The sequence below is a fragment of the Triturus cristatus genome, chromosome 1_2 (assembly GCF_964204655.1).
Source record: "Triturus cristatus chromosome 1_2, aTriCri1.1, whole genome shotgun sequence".
NCBI lineage: Eukaryota > Metazoa > Chordata > Amphibia > Caudata > Salamandridae > Triturus > Triturus cristatus.
The window spans coordinates 779,434,057-779,453,506 of record NC_140580.1 but is presented as its reverse complement, the minus strand read 5'-3'; the positions used below and the strand labels follow the sequence as shown (position 1 = coordinate 779,453,506).

General features: G+C 37.7%; 1 protein-coding gene across 1 annotated transcript in view; it reads left to right on the top strand.

Annotated features, from left to right (window-relative positions):
- The window catches only part of ARID5B (AT-rich interaction domain 5B), a 503,692-nt gene extending 489,754 nt beyond the window's left edge, over positions 1–13,938 (top strand). Inside the window, exon 10 of the mRNA XM_085608788.1 lies at positions 10,723–13,938. Within this exon, the coding sequence (XP_085464914.1) occupies positions 10,723–12,873 (2,151 nt within the window). The 3' untranslated portion in view covers positions 12,874–13,938. The remainder of the gene's footprint in view (positions 1–10,722) is intronic.
- The last annotated feature ends 5,512 nt before the right edge of the window (positions 13,939–19,450 follow it).

The following is a 19,450-nucleotide window of genomic DNA, read 5'->3' as shown; positions in this document are numbered from 1 at the left end:
TTTCATTGATGCTTACTCATGTAAATGAACAGCTAATTCTTCGCTCATATTTAATCCCTTAGGAGCGAGACTTTCAAAATCCACAATGTAACGGGATTCTAATTTCCTTAACAGTAGTTCTCGATTGCCACCTCTTATTCCCATATCCACAGAATCGATGACCACCATGCGTAACTTGGTTTCATCTTGGTAATGTTGATCGAAAAAGTGTCTCGCTATGGGATATGCTCGGTTGTTATTTCGTATAGCCCGTAAGTGCTCCAACACGCGTTTTTTGGCTGCATGTTTGGTACTGCCTATGTACCATTTGGCACAAGGGCAGATCAGTACATACACGCAATGGTTGGAATTGCACGTGAGTTTCTTTTGTATGACAAATTCTCTCTTGGAATTTGGTATCTGTAACTTGGCACAATCGGTGCTATTTTTGCATGCTTTGCATTTCTTGCAGCATTTGAAACCTCCTTCCCTGTTCCTAGGGTCATTTTCATTGCTAGTAACATAACTGCAACTTAATTCATCCGCCAGGCAGCGACTTTTTCTGAAAGTGATCTGTGGATTGCTACTCAGATCTTTTTTAAGATGTTCATCTGTGAGTAGCACATGCCAATGTTTATTGAAAACTCTGCGTATTTCAGCAGCTTGGCCCGAGAAAGTGGTGATAAATCTGATTTTCTCTTCTTTAGTTTCCTTCTGTTTGGGATAAATGAGTTCATCCCGAGTTTTAGTCTCTACTCTAGAGATTGCATCTTTCACAGTTCTGGCACCGTAGCCTCTTTCCCTGAATCTCTGACACATAACGTCCCTCTCTCTCTCATAGGCCTCTTTTGTACTGCAATTCCTTTTGGCTCGCAGCAATTCCCCATAAGGGATGCTCCGTATTAGATTTACTGGATGGCTGCTTCTAGCATTCAAGATGCTATTGCCCGCTGTGTCCCTGCGGAATAGTTCAGTGGTCAACTGATTGTTAGTGACTTCCAAGCGGACATCCAGAAATTCCATAGACTTTTTACTGATATTTTCAGTGAATTGTAAATTGCAGATATTATGATTCAATTTGTCGATAAAGATTCGAACAGAATCTTCATCACCACACCAGATGAAAAAGATGTCATCAATATAACGCAGCCACAGGGCAACGTTGTTAAATTCCAGCATATTGGCGACCACCTGCTCCTCCCACCAGCCCATGAACAAATTCGCATAGCTGGGGGCGAAGCAGGTTCCCATTGCTGTGCCCTGTGACTGCTTATAGATGACATCGTTGAAAATGAAAAAATTATTTTTGAGACAGATCTCAATCATTTCCAATAACATCTGGGAATGGTGTAATAAAGAGATGGATCTGGTTTTAAAATAGTGTTGGATAGCCAGTAAGCCTTGTTCATGTTGGATGCTAGTGTACAAACTACTAACATCCAAAGACACCAGAGTGTAATCCGCCTCCCAATGTATGCCCTCAATGATGGTTAAAAAATGCGTTGTATCCCTGAGATACGAGGGCAGAGCAACCACATATGGCCTCAAGAAATAATCGATGAATCTAGAGGTATTCTCATAAAGTGACCCAATGGAGGACACTATGGGTCGACCTGGAGGATTTTGCAAATCCTTATGTATCTTCGGTAAAAGATACAGGATAGGTATTCTGGGATGTGCGCAGTACAGGTAGCTAAATTCTTCTTGTTCCAGCAGACCCCTGTCTTTCCATCCCACCAGGATCTCTCTATATGTAATCTTAGAATTGAGTACCTCAGCCATATCCGTTTTGCAATAACAGTTGACATCCTCCAACTGTCTCAATCCCTCAGATAGATATTTGTGCTTGTCCAAGACAACTACGTTGCCCCCTTTGTCTGATTGGCGGATCACAATATTATGATCCGCTTTCAGCTCGTTAATAGATGTAATTTGTCTGGCTGATAGATTTTTGCGTCTCCCAGATATCTTATTATATCTCATTTTCTGTAGGTCATACAGCACACCCTTTTCAAAGATGTCAATTGCATCACATTGTACATTAGGGAGAAATACAGATTTAGGTTTAAATTTGCTCCCTGGATTATTATCCAAATTCTCGCCCCATGTGTCCCATTCAGGTATGGACTGACCACCATCAACGTTTTCTGACATATCATATAATGCATGCATAAGTTCAACATCCAGAGTATTCAAGTTACTTTCTCTTTGATTAACACTTACAGTTTCTTGTTGTTGCGGTTTGGTGTTAAACCATTTCTTGAGTTTGAGCTTTCTTGAAAACAGGAATAAATCAATACGGGTCTGAGTGTAGTTCATATTAGAAGTGGGACAGAAGGTGAGTCCAAGTGACAAAGTCTCGATTTCCTCCTGGGAAAGAGATCGCTGGGATAGGTTCACAACTGTCATATTTGTTGTTGTTTCTTGCCCCTTGTTTCCATTCCCATCGGGCTTCTTTCTGCGTTGTTTCCTCCTCTTCTTTGCCAATTGGTTCCTCTTGTTCTTCCTCTGTTTCCTCGTCCTCGGCCTCGTCCCCTCTGTGGCCCACTGTCTTGTTGATGTTCCGTCCTGTTTTGATTCAACAACTGGAACTGTAATAAAAAATTGCTGCCTTTTCTCTGTGTGTCGTTATTAGCTTCTTGATTCATGCCCGAAGCGGACACATCAGAGACATTGCCATCAGAAACATCACTTTCGACCAATTCTTCCGTTGAATTTGCTGGTCTAGGGAGGACTGTCATTATGCCTGTCTTCTTTTCAAACAGGTGGAGTTGTGCACCACATCAGCACGCACACATTGGAATATGATGTTTTATATATAGAAACCTCATTGTGGATAGTTATGAGCGTAACATGTCTTGTGTACTGTAATTTTTGTACTACATTCGTATTACGATTTTACGTATCCACATTTAATTGTGTTTGCACATACCCAATTCCATTTATGTTGACTCGCATTGACTCGTATTTTACATCTATTTTTGTCAAAAACAATATGTACACAATGTATTTTACACCTTTACAAGATGGCCGCCAAACTTACCTCTTTCCTGATACCTTTTTGCAAACTCGTCATTTAATGAACCTGTGTATTTAAACATGGTGGTTGGTTTGCATTTTCGAGCGTGAACAAGCCGTATTGGTGAAACGCGTCGTTCTTGCACTTGGATATTAAAGATTTGCATACAGCTTTGGAGTTCGAGTCTATTTTCGTGACTACGAGAGTGGGGGCTTACATATATATATATATATATATATACATATAATAAATATAAAATATATTAAATAATACAAGTATTTTATTAAATAAAGTAGATTTATTATACATTTTAACAAATAAACTTAATTAAAAAAGATAAATACATAATAAATATATAAATTTACTTTAAAACAATGACACTATTAATTTTAATATATATATATATATATATATATACACCAATAACATACAATCTATTAAACATTCTATTATAAATTAGAAACATTAAACTATTTAAAAATATTTAAATTTCAATTTACCACTACAGTCAGTGCAACAGTAGGGAATGTGTTGGGTAGCGGAGGGGGAAAAATTACTATTCCCACCCCAGTCACTCACAGCTAAAATTAAACTGTAAAGAAATCAATTACACAATTAAAACTTATTTTCAATTAAAAAACGAATAGTATTTAACTACTAATTATAAAGTAAGTAAAATTATTTTACTCCCCACCCTTTACCCCAATAAAATTAAAACCCACACACAAATATAAACAATTACCCTAATCAAATATCAATTAATTAATATTAATGATCAACTAATTAGTAATTAAGACATACATTATTTCCCACCCTTTACCCCTGTAAACCCCACAACCCACACCTAAAATTTATTACACAATTTCCATATTTAATTTTCAATTTATTAATATTAAGTACTAATTCATTAATGAAACATAAATTACTTCCTGCCCTTTACCCCTATAAACCCCACAACCCACACCTAAAATTAATTACACAATTTCCATATTTAATTTTCAATTAATTAATAACTTTATTATTAAATAAGTAAAAATAAATTACTTCTCGCCCTACCCCTATAAACTCCACAACCCGCACCTAAAAAAACTACACAATTGCCATAATTAATTAGCAATTAATTAATAAATATTGATTAGCAACCAATTAATAATGAATAATAAATTAATTCCCACAGTTAACACTATGAAATCTCAATTAAATATAATTAAATACAACATCATTAATTTATTATAATTAAATTACTTCCCACCCTATTCCCCTATAAACCCACAACCTGCTACTGAACTAAAAAAATGCAAATTTTAATTAAAATAAAATTGATGAATACTAAAAATGTAATACATAGCTTAAAAAACAAATAATTCTTACAAAAAGAAATACATCATACATTTAAAATATATTCTAAAATACAGAACACTAATTAAAAATTCAATATTTTAAACAACTATATTTTTGACTTTTATATTGAAAAAAAAACGATATTTCATACCTTAAAATCAATATTCTTGACCACGATATTCTTGCTTTCGATATTTCTGACTCACGATATTTAGTACTCGATATTTCTGTAGGTCGACACTTCCAACTCGATATTCTGTCTTCACACCCACGACACCCAAGCATAGATTAGTATCACATGTTTTCACTCTACAGGAATTCCATTTCTTAAAGCTCCTTTCAGGTAGAGCGCCACCACTTAAACACAAATCCAAACACTAAGCTTTCACGCGTGGCGCGCTCTAGTTGCTGGTGCCCGTCTTTGGCCAATTTCCTTCATGCAGATGCAACCCTCAAATGCAAAGGGTCTGGGGGCTTCGTTTTCCATGTTTTTTCAGCAATTGTTACTGCACAAGAATAGAATCTCGGTACTTTACAATACTTCAGTGCAGATGAATGTCGTGCAGGCTCAGGAACTATGGCTAAAGGCATGGACTGGTGTAAGTGTTTTGGGAGCACAATCCGAAACGTGGAGGAAATGTGTAGTTAATGAGAACATCAGACTGCATGAATAAAATCAAAAGAAACACTTCTCTTCTTGAAAATACAGATAAGATTTTAATAAGATGTGGTGTGTCTCAGAACTTTGAACAAGTAATCAGCCCAGAACGAATATCAAAGTAAGACAGCAATTAGTACTACAAGTACCAGCATGCTCAGTAGAGTATAAAGGGCATGAGTATGAACATCGTAATTAACACAGACTGTGAAGAAGACTTTAATGGTTGAAACACATTGTTGGCGTTTGGTGTATTGCTCATTTGTATTAAATCAATTTGGGAAGCGAAGCCCCCTGGGATTGCAACGTCATGTATTTGTTGCTTGATATATATGTATGTATTTGTATATATGTATATAAATATATATATATATATTCACTGAAAAAAACATAGGTTTCACACACGTTATAGTTAGGTGGATATTTCACTCGAATAAAACCAATGAAATTCCCCCGTTATAGTTAGTTCAGATAACTATAACTCGCGGGCCCGCAATCCTGCTCATGACGTCACATATTACATCACTCATGACATGGTCAGTGGCATCACTCATGGCATCACTGATGACATCATCCTTGTGATAGAGTAACGGTGCAAGGTTTTTTAAATGCTAATTCCTAACTATAACGTGTGTGAAACCTATGTTTTTTTCAGTGAATTTGTACGGTTTTATAAATGCTAAGTCATGTATGTATTTTTTTTATATATATTTATTTTACAATAAACTACGTATTACATTTTTTTTTTAATTTTATGGTTTTTCACCGTGCGCCCCCGCGATTTAAAAAAAAAAATTCAAATGTTTTTTTATGCCTTCGGGGTCGTTCAGGGACCCCCTGACGAAGGCTAGGGGGTCAGGAACTCTCTACCCTGCCCCCTTTTCACGTTCCCCACCTTCCTTTTTCACTCTCGCGCTGAAAACAAAGAAAATGGCGGCCGACACTTCCTGATTTCGACCGATTCGAATGTTGACTGACATGTAACCACCAATCAGAATTACGCTCGCGCACGGTGCGCTCATGGTGCGCAGCTATAGATATGTATGTGCTTTTAACTGCAATTTTCTCAGGAACTACTGAACAGATTGACACCATATATCCAAAAGGCACATGCCTGACCTGAGGACTACCTCTCTGCCAAATTTCAAGTAATTCTGTTCAGCCGTTCGGGCTGTACCTTCGACTAAAGGTCCTATGGGAAAATGCATGGGGAAAACGCGTTTTGGGACCCCCCTTTTTTCTCGCCCCCGCTTGACGAATCCCCTCGAGACTTTCAGGGTAGGAGCTGAGCGGAGCGCCCCATCAGTTTTGAAAATTTCGCGAAGATTCGTCAACCGGCGCCAAAGTTATTCAAAATAGAATTTTGAGATTTCCTATGGAAACACGGTCCTAACTATAACTATCTACTGGCGACAGCCAGTAGATAATATATATATATATATATATATATATATATATATATATATATATATATATATATATATATATATATATATATATATATATATATATATATATATATATATATATAGAGATATATGTATTTTTTTAAATTAGTCTTTTAAAGTTATTACCACAAAAATGTGTGGTAAAGACCCAAGATGTGATGCAAGGAATTGTATTGCATCCATACTAATTGCATGATCAGTTAAGTCATGCCTACTAATGTCATACAACCATGTTTGTTAACCAAATTTAGTAAAGCTTTGTGCAATTATGTCAAATGCAGCAAAAGTGCTAACATTTAAAAAAATGCTATTTCTATGGGAAGTGCTATTTAAGTACTATAATATATAGCTTTATTTGTCTCTGTCTTTCTATATTTGCATTCAACATATATATAATTGATTATTGACAAATTAAAATACATTATATTATTGCTATTTTATACAATATATTGGGTGAAGGGACATTTAAGTCAGTCAGAAAATACAGTGCGAAAAATCTAGGCTGGGATTATCTATGTTTACTACTATTTCTGCCAAGAGTGGTTAATGTTGACTTAAAATAGACCTGCTGTCTAGGAAGATGTTCCTTAGCTTCCATAGCTATGGAAACCATACCGTAAAAGCTTAAGGACTTCATTACGACTCGCCCTTTATTTGATGCAGCAATTATTGCTTCAGACAAGAACCAACACTGAGGTGTTCAGTATTAGGTGTGATAATTATGGTTACCATGGGTTTGGGGGAATAAGATGCAGAGTTTGATGCATACTGCATCAAAATCATAACTGGTATTTTAGTGTGTATGTGTGTCACGAAACTCATAATCCTGATATGTTCAGTGACTGCAGTTACTGCACATTTCAGGATTTATCAGCCCACTTGTCATGAGGTCATAAGGCAGTAGTATCACTGTATAAATTGGCAACAGCATTAGCAAAAGTCAGTGCTTTTCAAAAGAGACCACACAAAGGGTCTGATTCCGATCTTGGCAGATGGGATACTCTATCACAACCGTGAGAGATATTCCATCCGCTGTATTGCAAGTTTCATAGGATATAATGGAATTGTAATTTAGCAAACAGGATATCCCTCACGTTTGTGACGGAGTAACCCTGTCCGCCAAGATCGTAATCAGAGCCATAGTTTACAGTGTAGTTGGACTATTTTGAAAAGGGACAACATTCAAGTCAAAAGTGATATACGAATGACGTTTGTTATTGGATAAAGTTTAGTGATTGCATTAAACAATTTATGGATAGAACAGTAAGGGGTTAGATATTAGAACATTTAAAGAGTGCTCGATTTTCTCTATTTCTGTGGCTTCCGGTTGAAAGACTTTTGCACAGCAGGCATTCAAAAACATACAAAAGAAAAAAAAATCATTTAATATAAATTAAAATTGGAAACAATGAAAATCAGGTAAATAGAATCACTAAATCTCAAAGACAGACCGGGGAGGTGAGTTAAGGGTAACTTTCATAGACCTGCTATGGCACTGGAAGTAGCAGTCAGGGTGATTTCTTCTACATTTCAGATTACTTGTTTTGACTTCTTTTTTTATATGTTCATCTGTTGCTATGGTAGAGTTAAACAAGCACGCTGCAGTTTAGAACTTTATTAGAACTGGAATTAAATGTCTTAACACATGAAATGTATTAATTAAAGTAGTATGTTTTTAGGCCACGTTTGGAAGTTGGTAATGAATCATTTTCTATGAAATGTGAGTTTAGCCAGTTTTTACACACATCTATTGAATAATGACGGCTACAATTTTATATGAATGCATTTCATAAGAAGTTGAAGTTCCAGTTAGGAAAATAGTAATATGGACGTCATCGGCCTACAAGTGAAGGAGGAGAGCCAGATGGAGCAGAATGTTGTGCAGGTGCTTTTCATAAATATTAATTATGTTCTGTGACCGGGCAGAACCCTTTGGAGTGCCACAGTTCACATTTACAGTATAAGAAAAAAAATATTTTAATGAACCTGGATAGCATACTCAGTAAGAAACGTAAACTACTTAGGGGTATAATCTGGCTTCCTGAGTAGCTTGTTCAGGACAGGCCTATGATATCAACAGTTGCAGACAAAATTATGCTGGCCGACTATTTGCTTTGATTTTTTTGCCTTACCTTACAAACTGATGTCTTGCGTGCCTTAAACAATACCCACTACATTCATATTAAATGGATTCAAAAAGGTAATGTCACAAAAAACACTAGTCTTTTAGTGATTATTATTGAACATATCTAGGTTTTAAACCAAAATGATCAGATATTGATATTCCACACACTGAGGGGCATATCTATGAGACTGGTGGAGCAGGGCAGCGCAGCAACCTACCATATTGTTTAATTTTACGGAGTTTTGTATAGTCCGAACTTGACCTGATTCGGGTATCAGAGTGCTTTACAGAGCACCAGTTGCGTTACATGAGGACACATTCATTTGTTGTTAGGCACGGAGAGATTAAGTGATTTGCCCAGAATCACAGAATGTTCAGCGTTGTTGCCGAGACTCGAACTCAGTTCCCCAGATTAGAGGACGACCGCCCTAGCCATTAGGCCAACTCCTCTCCCCAACACAGGCTGCCCTGCGTGACAGGGAAAGAGCAGGAATGCATCGTATTTATCCACTACGGTGTATTCCTGTTGATTCCCCCTGCGCTGGCACCGTTTCGGCAGCCTAGTGCCAATGCAGGCACCCTTGCACCATGGTTCAACAATGCCTGTTTTGTAGGCCCTACCTGCACAAAAACAATCCATAGAGGCATTTTTTCTGTTGCAGAATGCAGCACAAATAGAAAGAGGAAAAAAAGAGAAGAAATAAACATATTTCTCCTCGCTACGCCTCGGTTGGAGAGGCGTGTCTTTTTGGTGCATTCCCAGGTTTATCAGGTTTGGTAAATCTGAAATAGCGTCAAAAACATGGTATTTGTTTGGGAGCACCCAGCGCAATGCCCATGGAAGTTCCTCCCTTGCGCAGAGTAATGCAATGCAACGATTACTGCTGCGTTACATTACTCCATATTTATGAAGCAATTCAAAGCCATGCAAAGTGGCTTTGTGTGGCTTCATAAATATGACTTGGAGCTTAGTGTTGTGCATGTACCACGTTGCATGGTGCAAGCATGATGCATGGCCATCATAAATATGCCCCTGAGTGTATTAGGAATTGAAATATTGTGCATCAGGCCATATACGAGACGACATAGTCACCATGGTGAAATGTGCTAAAGGTATTGGAAATGGAGAACAGTATTAGAACCATAACCAGGCTAAAAGTGTGAATCTTACTAGGCTATGTACAAAGGTATTTGTAAAAAAAAAATAAGAAAAGTCACTGAAGTTTGCTGAATATCACAGGCTGGACTAACTGAATTGTTCTTAATAAAATGGCACCTTTTTGGCAAGTTGTGAGGCATGCAGAAGCTGCTAAATTCCTAGACAAGATGGGCTAGGTTCACCACTTAGAAGTGGATGCATGCTATGGCAGCACAGATCCTTCACCTTTTGTTTTTGCATCACTTTGGACATACCAGAATGAGGTTAACTAGATCGCCTAGTATAATTGGGATACTACTCTTGTCCTCCACGATTCCTTTTTACAGACCATATAACATGAATTTTGAAAGTAGCATATATTCGCCATCAGTTGCTATGGTTTATACATCCCAGCATTACTCAAATGAAATATATTGTGTACCTCCTCTGTGGTCAACTCTTATCAGTACCAATAATTTATTTGGAGCTATAACGTGTAACCACTGCATGGAGACTTCAAATTTACATATGCTTCAGGAATGGTTTGTCTGCGTTTTTAAATAAAGAAATTCCCTTACAAAAACACCCCTCAAGCGATGCTATGGATGCAGTTGATTTAACACTGACATTCCCTTGTTAACGTAAGCTGCTCAGACTGTAAATCACGCCCCACCATGCATTATTAATGACCTAATGCACGACATCATCGATGACCTATCTTATGCCATTATCTGATTTGTTACTGCTATAACAAGTTATGTTTTTTAGAGTTTTGTCATATGTTAATTTATAGGGCTGCCAACAATAGATTGATTAGCTAATTCTAAAATTATGTTCATAGCATATTAAATGTGGCTTTGAATTTATGCGCTGGAGGTTTTTCGCCTGAATGTAGTAATTTGAATTGAGTGTCTTCAATGCCGTTTAAATAACATGTCTCTTTGAGTTGAACACTATTAGATGACATCAAGCATCCACAGTGAATGGGTTATAATATATATATTTTTTAATCAGGTTTCACTGGATCATAAGAGTCAAGAAGGAGAAGAAGAGGAGCATGCTGTATTAGACGTCCCTCCACCGAAAGATGAGGAGAAGTTACCAGACAAGTCTGTGTCTTTAGCACAGGAAGCAACAGAGTTTGTTTCCATGGAAAAGTTAGACATGCTGGAAGTCGATTGTTGCAGAGATGAGGGGGAAGAGGATAAGGAAGAGCAAGAAACGTCTGGTTCTAGTAATTTATCGGACTCCAAATCTGAACTAGAATCATGTCCTTCAGATGAGCATTCAAGCACTAAAATAGATAGAGAGCCTGCTGCAAAGCAAGAGCCAAGTATTCAGTCTTTTACAGACCCAGGGGAAAAAGAACTCCAAGGAGCTTCATTCACCATTTTTCCCGACATCCATGTTCATGTGCAAAATCCAAAGATAGAAGATGACGATCAGCCCCAATTGCCCGATTATGTGGCAAACTGCACAGTAAAGATGGATCCTTTAGGATCCGATGAATTGAATTCTGCAATGGACTGTAACATATTACAAAATGCTCTGAAGCAAAATACAAAGGTGTACGTTGTACAGTCCTTGGATATATTAAAAGAAAAAGAATTGGCAGCCCCTGGGAATGAGAACCCTACTTTTAACTATGCACCACTCCTGTACTCGAGGGGTAACCCAGGAATTATGTCACCTCTAGCAAAGAAAAAACTATTGTCGCAAGTTAGTGGAGCCTCCTTATCTAGTAGTTATCCATACGGATCTCCCCCACCATTAATTAGCAAAAAAAGAACAAATGCAAGAGATGAACTATCTGCTAGTGAACAGCCAACATCACATGGGTGCATCAAAGAGCCCGTGTCGGTTAACAGACCCTCAGTGATACAACATGTACAGAGCTTTAAAACAAAGTATGAAGAGGAACGACCACCCACTAATGACTGTACAAAGCAGAATCCATCAAGTAAGTCAGATGGTCATCATTGTGATTTCACAAAGCCTAATAAAAATACTCACGTAGACTCTTATGTTTTGAAGACAGATGGAAAGAAAAGGCCGGGACAGCATTCGCGTGTAGCCAACTTTCTGGAGGACTTCTACTCCTCTCCTCATCTGCACAAGCTGTTTAAACAGACTGAGCATCACCTTCATGGCGAGCAGTCTGCAAAGAGCTTCTCAAGAGACACCTTGCGGGACTGTGAAAGAAAGCCTACCTTTTCTCAACACAAGCATCAGGATAAAAATAATCTAAGTTATCATCCACCTTTGCATCAGCAAGAAAAACTGTCTTCAGAAATTTCAACAGATGAGCAACCTACAGATTTAAGCCTACCCAAAACCATAAACAAGCAAGGTGGAAGTATCCATGGGGTCAGCTTTCCACATACAATGGTGCAATATGAGAGCAAACCTATTTTACTGAAGTACAAGTCTGAGAATAGCCACACCGTAAGCAGTGATTGCACTCCCAAGGCCTGTCGTGTATCACCAATGATAACCACCCCAAAAAAGGTGGCAGACTCCAGTCCTAGATTAGAACCATCACACAACATGAGATTTGAAAGTTCAAGACGGGTGGAAGGTACAGTCCATTCAGTCCCCACCAGTAAAACTGTTAACATAGGCATGGCAAGACCTTTGAAAAGAAGCCTGGATGATTTGCACAATGATCCTTCAGAGAAAAAAATAAGAATTGTATCCCCACTGCATGTGCCAAAAGAAACTTCTGGAAGAGAAAAGATTTCCAATCCAGGTGGAGAAAGGAGTAAAACTGTGCATGACTCCAATTCTGACAGTATGGTAGAGGGCCACAAATATCCTGTTTCCTCACCAGTGTTTTCCGGTCTCTATCCAGGTACCTTATGTACTGGGTTGGCTTCACGAATCCCAGCTGCATATTCACACCCTTTACAGTACTTGAAAAACCAGACTATGTATTCCCCAGTAATGCAGCCAATATCATTTCATTCGTTCATGGTACAGAGACAGCTTCTGGCATCTTCAGCCAATTCCCAGCAGCTATACAGGCACTTGGCAGCAGGTGCCCCTGTTGGATCCACATACGGCGACCTTTTGCACAACAACATGTACCCTCTAGCATCTATCAACCCTCAAAATGCCTTTTCATCTTCACAGCTGTCACCTGTTCATCCTAGCACAAAACTTTAAATTCTGAAAACGAAATCAGTAACAGTAGTTTAAAAGAAAAAAAATTAGTTGCATTCCTTATACCAAACAAATCTATTTTTAGGGGGGGGGCGGGGCAGAATTTATTTTGTAAATTTCAAGGGAGCCGAGACTGTGTTTTTGTGGTTCGAGCCATGCTTGTTAGGATTTGGCAACAGCTTACTCCTGTTTCCGGTTGCCTTGTCTCATTTGCTAATTCAAGATACTTTGCACAATTGGAAGTGAAAGGTATGCCAATAAGAGTTGGAAAAATCAAGTAAAATAATATTTAAGCATCCTCACAGAACAAAGTAATACATGACCTAGGAAATAAAGCAGGAGTACTACAGTAGGTGGATATTTTAGGATTTTGATTGGTTCATTTTCATCTGACTGTTAAGGCTGTAGCAGTGCAATGTACAGTACAAAATTCATTTTGATCACTGTTACACTATGAGGAGAGAGGTCAACTCTTCAGTGAAGCATTTGTACGTGCATCTAAAACTACCTGTGTTCATATGAATTAAGCAGATGCTATTGCAATCAAACATTTCCTGCAGTGTGTTCAACCTGGAATGATTTATTGTTGCAGACATTGAATGGCTTTCTTTTGTAGTAGACTGGGCTGGTTTCACAGTTCACGAATCACTGAAATAAACTCCTATTACACAGGTGAGATATTCATAAAAGTTTGTGGATTTTTTAAAATCTATTGTTGATTGACAATGTTTTTTACTTAAACATCAATATAAGATAATGTGGAATTCGGTCCAGCTGGATGACTCTTTGAGTTCAAGGATTGTTGCTGAAACAGGAATGACATGAAGGCCACAAGTCCCAAGCCTGGCAAGGGAGAATACGCCTTCTATCATTCCGATGTCAGTGAGCGCCACCAAATTGGGTAATACTAATACCTGTTATTTACAGTGCTTAGAAATGTCAGAAGTCTTTTATGAAGCGCAATAAAAATATTATTTATATTAACTGTTCGTTTTTGCTATGACTGTTCAGGTACTCCATGCTGAACAAAGCTACATTCTTGATCAGATTGATAGGCAAAAATAAAAATATTCTCTAAATAAAGTGTTGGCTAAATAGTTACCCTGCTGAGTACAAATCAAATATATTTTGTCCTGCTATTTGCATTGAAAAGTTGCCCTTTACAAAACCTTACCAAATCTAGCAGACAGGACTTATAAAGCATGTTGTTCAAAAAGCCCAACTACAAGACCATCTCCAGAATGACGTTTGACGTAACCGAGTACTGTCTATCTTCCACAATTGTCCTTTCATTTCCTTTATCACAGACTACATACCGATCTCCCTTTCACTTCACCACGAACGAGACTGAACGATTTGTAAATTATTTGTGAGAAAAATGAGCCAGTCCTGCTTCTTGGTTCTTCAGCAGTTTCTAAAATCAGATACAGGATTTACAGATAATGGTTCTCTTAACAGGATATACGTTGTTTTCAATTTAAATGGGATGTAATTGCTATTACTATTCAACTAGGGAACTTATACCACCATTTAATTAATTTGCAAATCTGAATTGTACTTTTTTTAAAATAGTTAACTCATTTGAAAGGTGAAAAAAAAGTCGAAAAACACTGTTCTAAGTGAATAACCTCTTTTCTCAAATTCTATTTTGGTTACTTGGAATTCCTTTACATGACAAGGGTTCTTTGAGATGTTGGAAGTATTTATGGTTACTGTAGCCCTAGACCTGCAGGCACTGTACGAAAGTATGCTTACTGAATTTACTCAGAAATGCTACAATGCACACGAATGGCCACTTTCATCTCAAAGATATTCTGATTGATGTCCCTCCAGAGATGTAATGTAGAACAGTTCCTGAATTCTTAGAATGTATGTCAACATCTGCAGGCTGCATTCAAATGGAAATACTGCAATGCTGGCGTGTAAACCACCCAGAGAAAGGATATTTTTATCAAGATTCGAATTTGGCTTGAACTATATGTTGGCACTGCTTCAAACGCTGCTTAGATTCGATGCAACACAAACTTCATATTTTGTCAGTGAATTTATGTATTTCATGGGTAACTCTGCTTCCGAATTAATAAACCCCTAGACCAGGCTACAGACGATTCAGAGAACTATTTTGCATGCTAATTGTTGTTGGGTGTTACATCAAATGTTGTTTTTGAAACCCACAAACGTGTTCCTACTTTTCGATGTGAAAGCGGGCAAATACAGAACACATGTTGAGAGCTACATTCATCAATGAATATTCGGTACAAACTACAGAGACCACGATAGCCCTCATGCCAAAAATCTCAGTATTCCCGATTTGGTTCGAAAATAGTTTCCGCCTAAATAGGTATTCCAAGATATTTGGTTTTAATGCATGCAGTACTACCACACCTGGACTGATCAATAACACATTTCATCAGGCAAAACCTCGCTGAATATATCCAAGGTAAATAGCCCCGAATTCGTCAATAACTTGTGGAAATCACTACAGAAACATACATTTCTATGGCAATTCCCCATTCCATAGGGACAGATAATGGCGTGGTACTACTGCACCTGGAAATGACTGCAGACCTCAGTACTGGAAATTGAGTATGTCTCCCAAAACGGCTCTTACAAAGTCAAAATACCTTAGGACAATTAGGATAAATACAATATTGGCACATACTCAAACCAACCACTGCCACCGCGCTATACAAAACTTTATAAATAAATAAAATAAATAAATACACAAGCACAATAAACGGCAGGCCAGAAATTTCTTGAGAAATACAATGATTAGCACCTCTAATTTCAAATCACGTGCGGTTGATTAGAATCAAACTCATTAAGGCTGAGAACGAGTGCCATGACGCTGTGACTGGCCTGCAGCCTGAGAGGAGCTGCTTAGCAGCAGAAGGCCAGGTCAAACACTTGCGGCAATAATGCACTCCAATAAAGATTAATCTGTTTCATACATTTCTGTTTTTGTACCTGCACAATATTTTACATCGCTTGAAAAAATGGACTGCTGCTTGCAATTCGCATGTTATTCCGCCCCCCCCCCCCCTCCTCCCCGTTTGCAATTTCCTTTATATGCACACACTGTTTTTAAAGAGTTTATCACAGGGTAAATGCATTGCCCCTAGACGCCATCTCTTCAAGGAAGAAAGTTGTGTCATTTTCTACTTAACAATAGCTAAATATGTGCCGTTTGGCTACACCATACAATGGGCAGTTTGCACAGGACGGGCGATGCTTGCATAAGCAAAGTTAGGGCAGGCTTATATCGCCACCTGTTGGTGGCATCTAAAGAAATGCAGAAGGCTCGAAAGGCGGAGGGGCACTACAAGAAGCAACATTGCATTTTGCCAGCAGCACTGAAAATCCTTGCAACGTTGTTGCTGTAAAAATGAAATGGGCGCACAGGATACCCATAATTTAAAATAGATACGGATTCTTTTGTTACATAAGTAAATATAAACTGAGTTCAATTCATAGCAGCATTTCGTCGTATACTGCAATGAGCACAGCAAAGTTGCTCCAGTGCAGGATAACACCAGCAGCTATGAGAATAACTTGCAGCGATTACTTTGACTGCTATTATATTTTTATACTGATGTAACATAATTGCGTGTGCTTTATATATTGGAAGCGAGTAAAGAACTTCAAGAGTGACATGCGCCCAGACAGTGTCACTTGAGTTATTCTTTTATTTTCCTTTCAATTGAGGCTTTGTGTCATGGAACATTTGTGGACTATTTCTGTTCCCAAGAGTCTTTTAAAGTTGACAAAATGTTTGTCTGAAAGAAAGAAGCATGGTGATATGAAATCTAAGTAAATGCTTGATTTTTCTTTTTATTTCCCCAACATAAAACGTAGAAAATATTCCAAACGTGTTTAAAAGTGGCAAGCCTTTGTCTTTAGCCGACTGTTAAAAGTTTTTCTAGCGAGAATTAAAAATCTAATGGAAAATTGTCATAAATCTATTTACCCTGAGTTTTCTCAAGAAACGCTGTAATACATACTGAGGTCTTTATTCATTCTTAATCTTTAAGCAGGGAGATAAAATCCTATATGCAGCTGCTTTGTACTGAGTACATTTTCTTTGCATTTAAAATGCATACGAATTAGAAGCAAAGCCCAAATGGGATTTTCAACCTTTTCATTTCGTCTATCACTACTCTTGGTCCAGTAACATTGTTGTAACTGGTTTATTTATGCACTTACTGCAGAATTTAGGTGCCAGTTCAGTGGTCACCAAATAGCCTATACATTTTAAATATTTACTTTTTTTACACCCTGCAGAATTCTTGTACATTATACCCTGTATAATATGATGATAAATGTCTTGAAAAAGCTTTTTTTTGTTATGCAGTGTGCCTTTTAAGCAAACACTATTCTAGCCCTTTACAGCTTACCTAGTTAAAGTCAGCATGAGGGTAATGCAGAGGCCTTGACAACAACATAGGCACTCAAATACAGACTGCTTGCTGTACATGAAGCCACATTAATAGTAAAATGGGAGACAAGAATACATGGAGCAACATGAATTGTAAAATGGGGGACAAGAATACTACTATGGACAACAAAGGTCTAGCTAAGGAACAGTGTGTGTACTCTGAAGTAATGGCCATATTTACTATGGTAAAACCTGGTCAGGTTAGTCTCCCATTTTAATCACAAGGCTTGCATCAAGCTTCAGACTTAAAATGGGAGTACTAGAGGTCTTCATTTATCTTTTGCCAATGTGAACATTGACTGTAAGGCTCCCTATCATGTTTAACATCACTTGAGTATAATACCAACATTTATTTCCACCTTGGAATGCCATTGTGACACAGAAATGTCATAATTCCTGCCCTTGCATTTTGATTTGATTGAACTAAAAGTAACTGTTTGCTAATGTGCTACTCACGTCATTTAAATGAACGTCGTGAGCACTTTCAGGATATTTGCTGTAAATGTACTTGATATCTTGGTTGCGCCACAGAGATATATAGGCATCTGTTCTAATACTGGCAGTATATTGTAGTAGCTGGGTATACATTTTTTTCAAATGTTTGTTGTAAATAGTGTGCACTAATTGTGATGCAGGTTATGTAGTTTGTGTGCAGTGTAAGGTGATTATTTGTATATAATACAATGGCCCAGTAACATGGTAGTTGCTCTCTGATTGAAAGGTTGTTGAAGTAACCTATGCATTAGACGAGAGACTACCATAGATTAAGCTGAGCCAATGACAAACACTCAATTTTTGTATGTTTTCCAAATTGTACCCATTAAAATGCTTTTGATACTGAATTATGTGCCAATAGTTTCCCAATCACATAGCCCTGTGACAACTATTTTGTACTTTTTGATCACTGTAATATTTAATAAAAAAGTTATCTATCCTATGTTGTCTTTTATTCTTTATTAATTCTGTTTTAAACTTAAACACTGTTTGACAAGTTATCAATGAATAGTTGTTCCTAATATTTTACAATAGAGCACCAAAATGGAAATGTAGTGAAAATAGAAAAAATTGCCTCATTACTGATGATTCTACCCGTGCTGGAGTAATAACTTCCCCCCTAACGGTACTGTAGAGTAGGCTCACATTGGGTTTTACTAAGAGCATGATAATCTTTCATTCTAATGAAATTTGAATGTATTAAACTAATTGGTGTACAAAAGCGTAGGCTATTCATGGTTGGTCATTTTTTGGGGGGATATTACACACAACATCACTATTCTTGAGAATGTGAGTAGTGCATAAAAAGGGGTAAAACATTCTTTACTTGTAGCTAAGAGATATAAAGGTCTTAGATTAGATACAAAAAATAATTGCTGATAGTTGAAAAAGATATCTTATAAAATACTGAGTGCTAGCCTTTATGATCTTGAAAAGTTCTCATTTCCTGAATTGCTGGTGAACGTTTCACCAGTTAAGTTGCAGAGATGTGTCAGGAGACCAGAGCATCAGAGAAGAGGTCCATTCCCTTTATACCTTCCCCCCTCCCTTTTGTCATATTTGATCTTTCAAGAGAGATGTGTCCTGATCAAGGAATCAGTCTTGTTACTAACTCAAAAGGATGGCAGAACACACTTGACACGTGGATTGAACCATTTCAACACCGCTTGTATGTGTTGCCTGACAGTAATTCTACAGAACTTGTATCCACAGAATCCTAAAAAAAGTACTCAAAACAGCTAGCACATCAGCTCCCTGCTTTCCACATACTATCTAGCACAGCTCTTATGTATGAAAGGGTTGTGGTGGCTGTCCTTTCTAGAGCCCTATGACGTCACTGGGTGCAGAAGTCATCTGGCATACATAACCAGTTCCCACATTGCACCTGACTAACGCCCACAAAAACATTAAGGGCTTTGAAGGAAAGAAAGACCTCCAAATTGCCCAAATAGAATCTTGAAGCCACCAGGAGGCGATCTATTGAAGGGCCACTTCTGATAACTAGCTTCTCCTGCAGATATGGATCAGTTTAGTAATAGCCGTTCATCCCTTTATTTTCTCTTCTGAGAGCCCCCTGTGTTTCACATGAATAAAACCTACCACTTTCATTTCTACTCTCATTAAGAGGCACAGTCCATTTTTCTGGTAGTT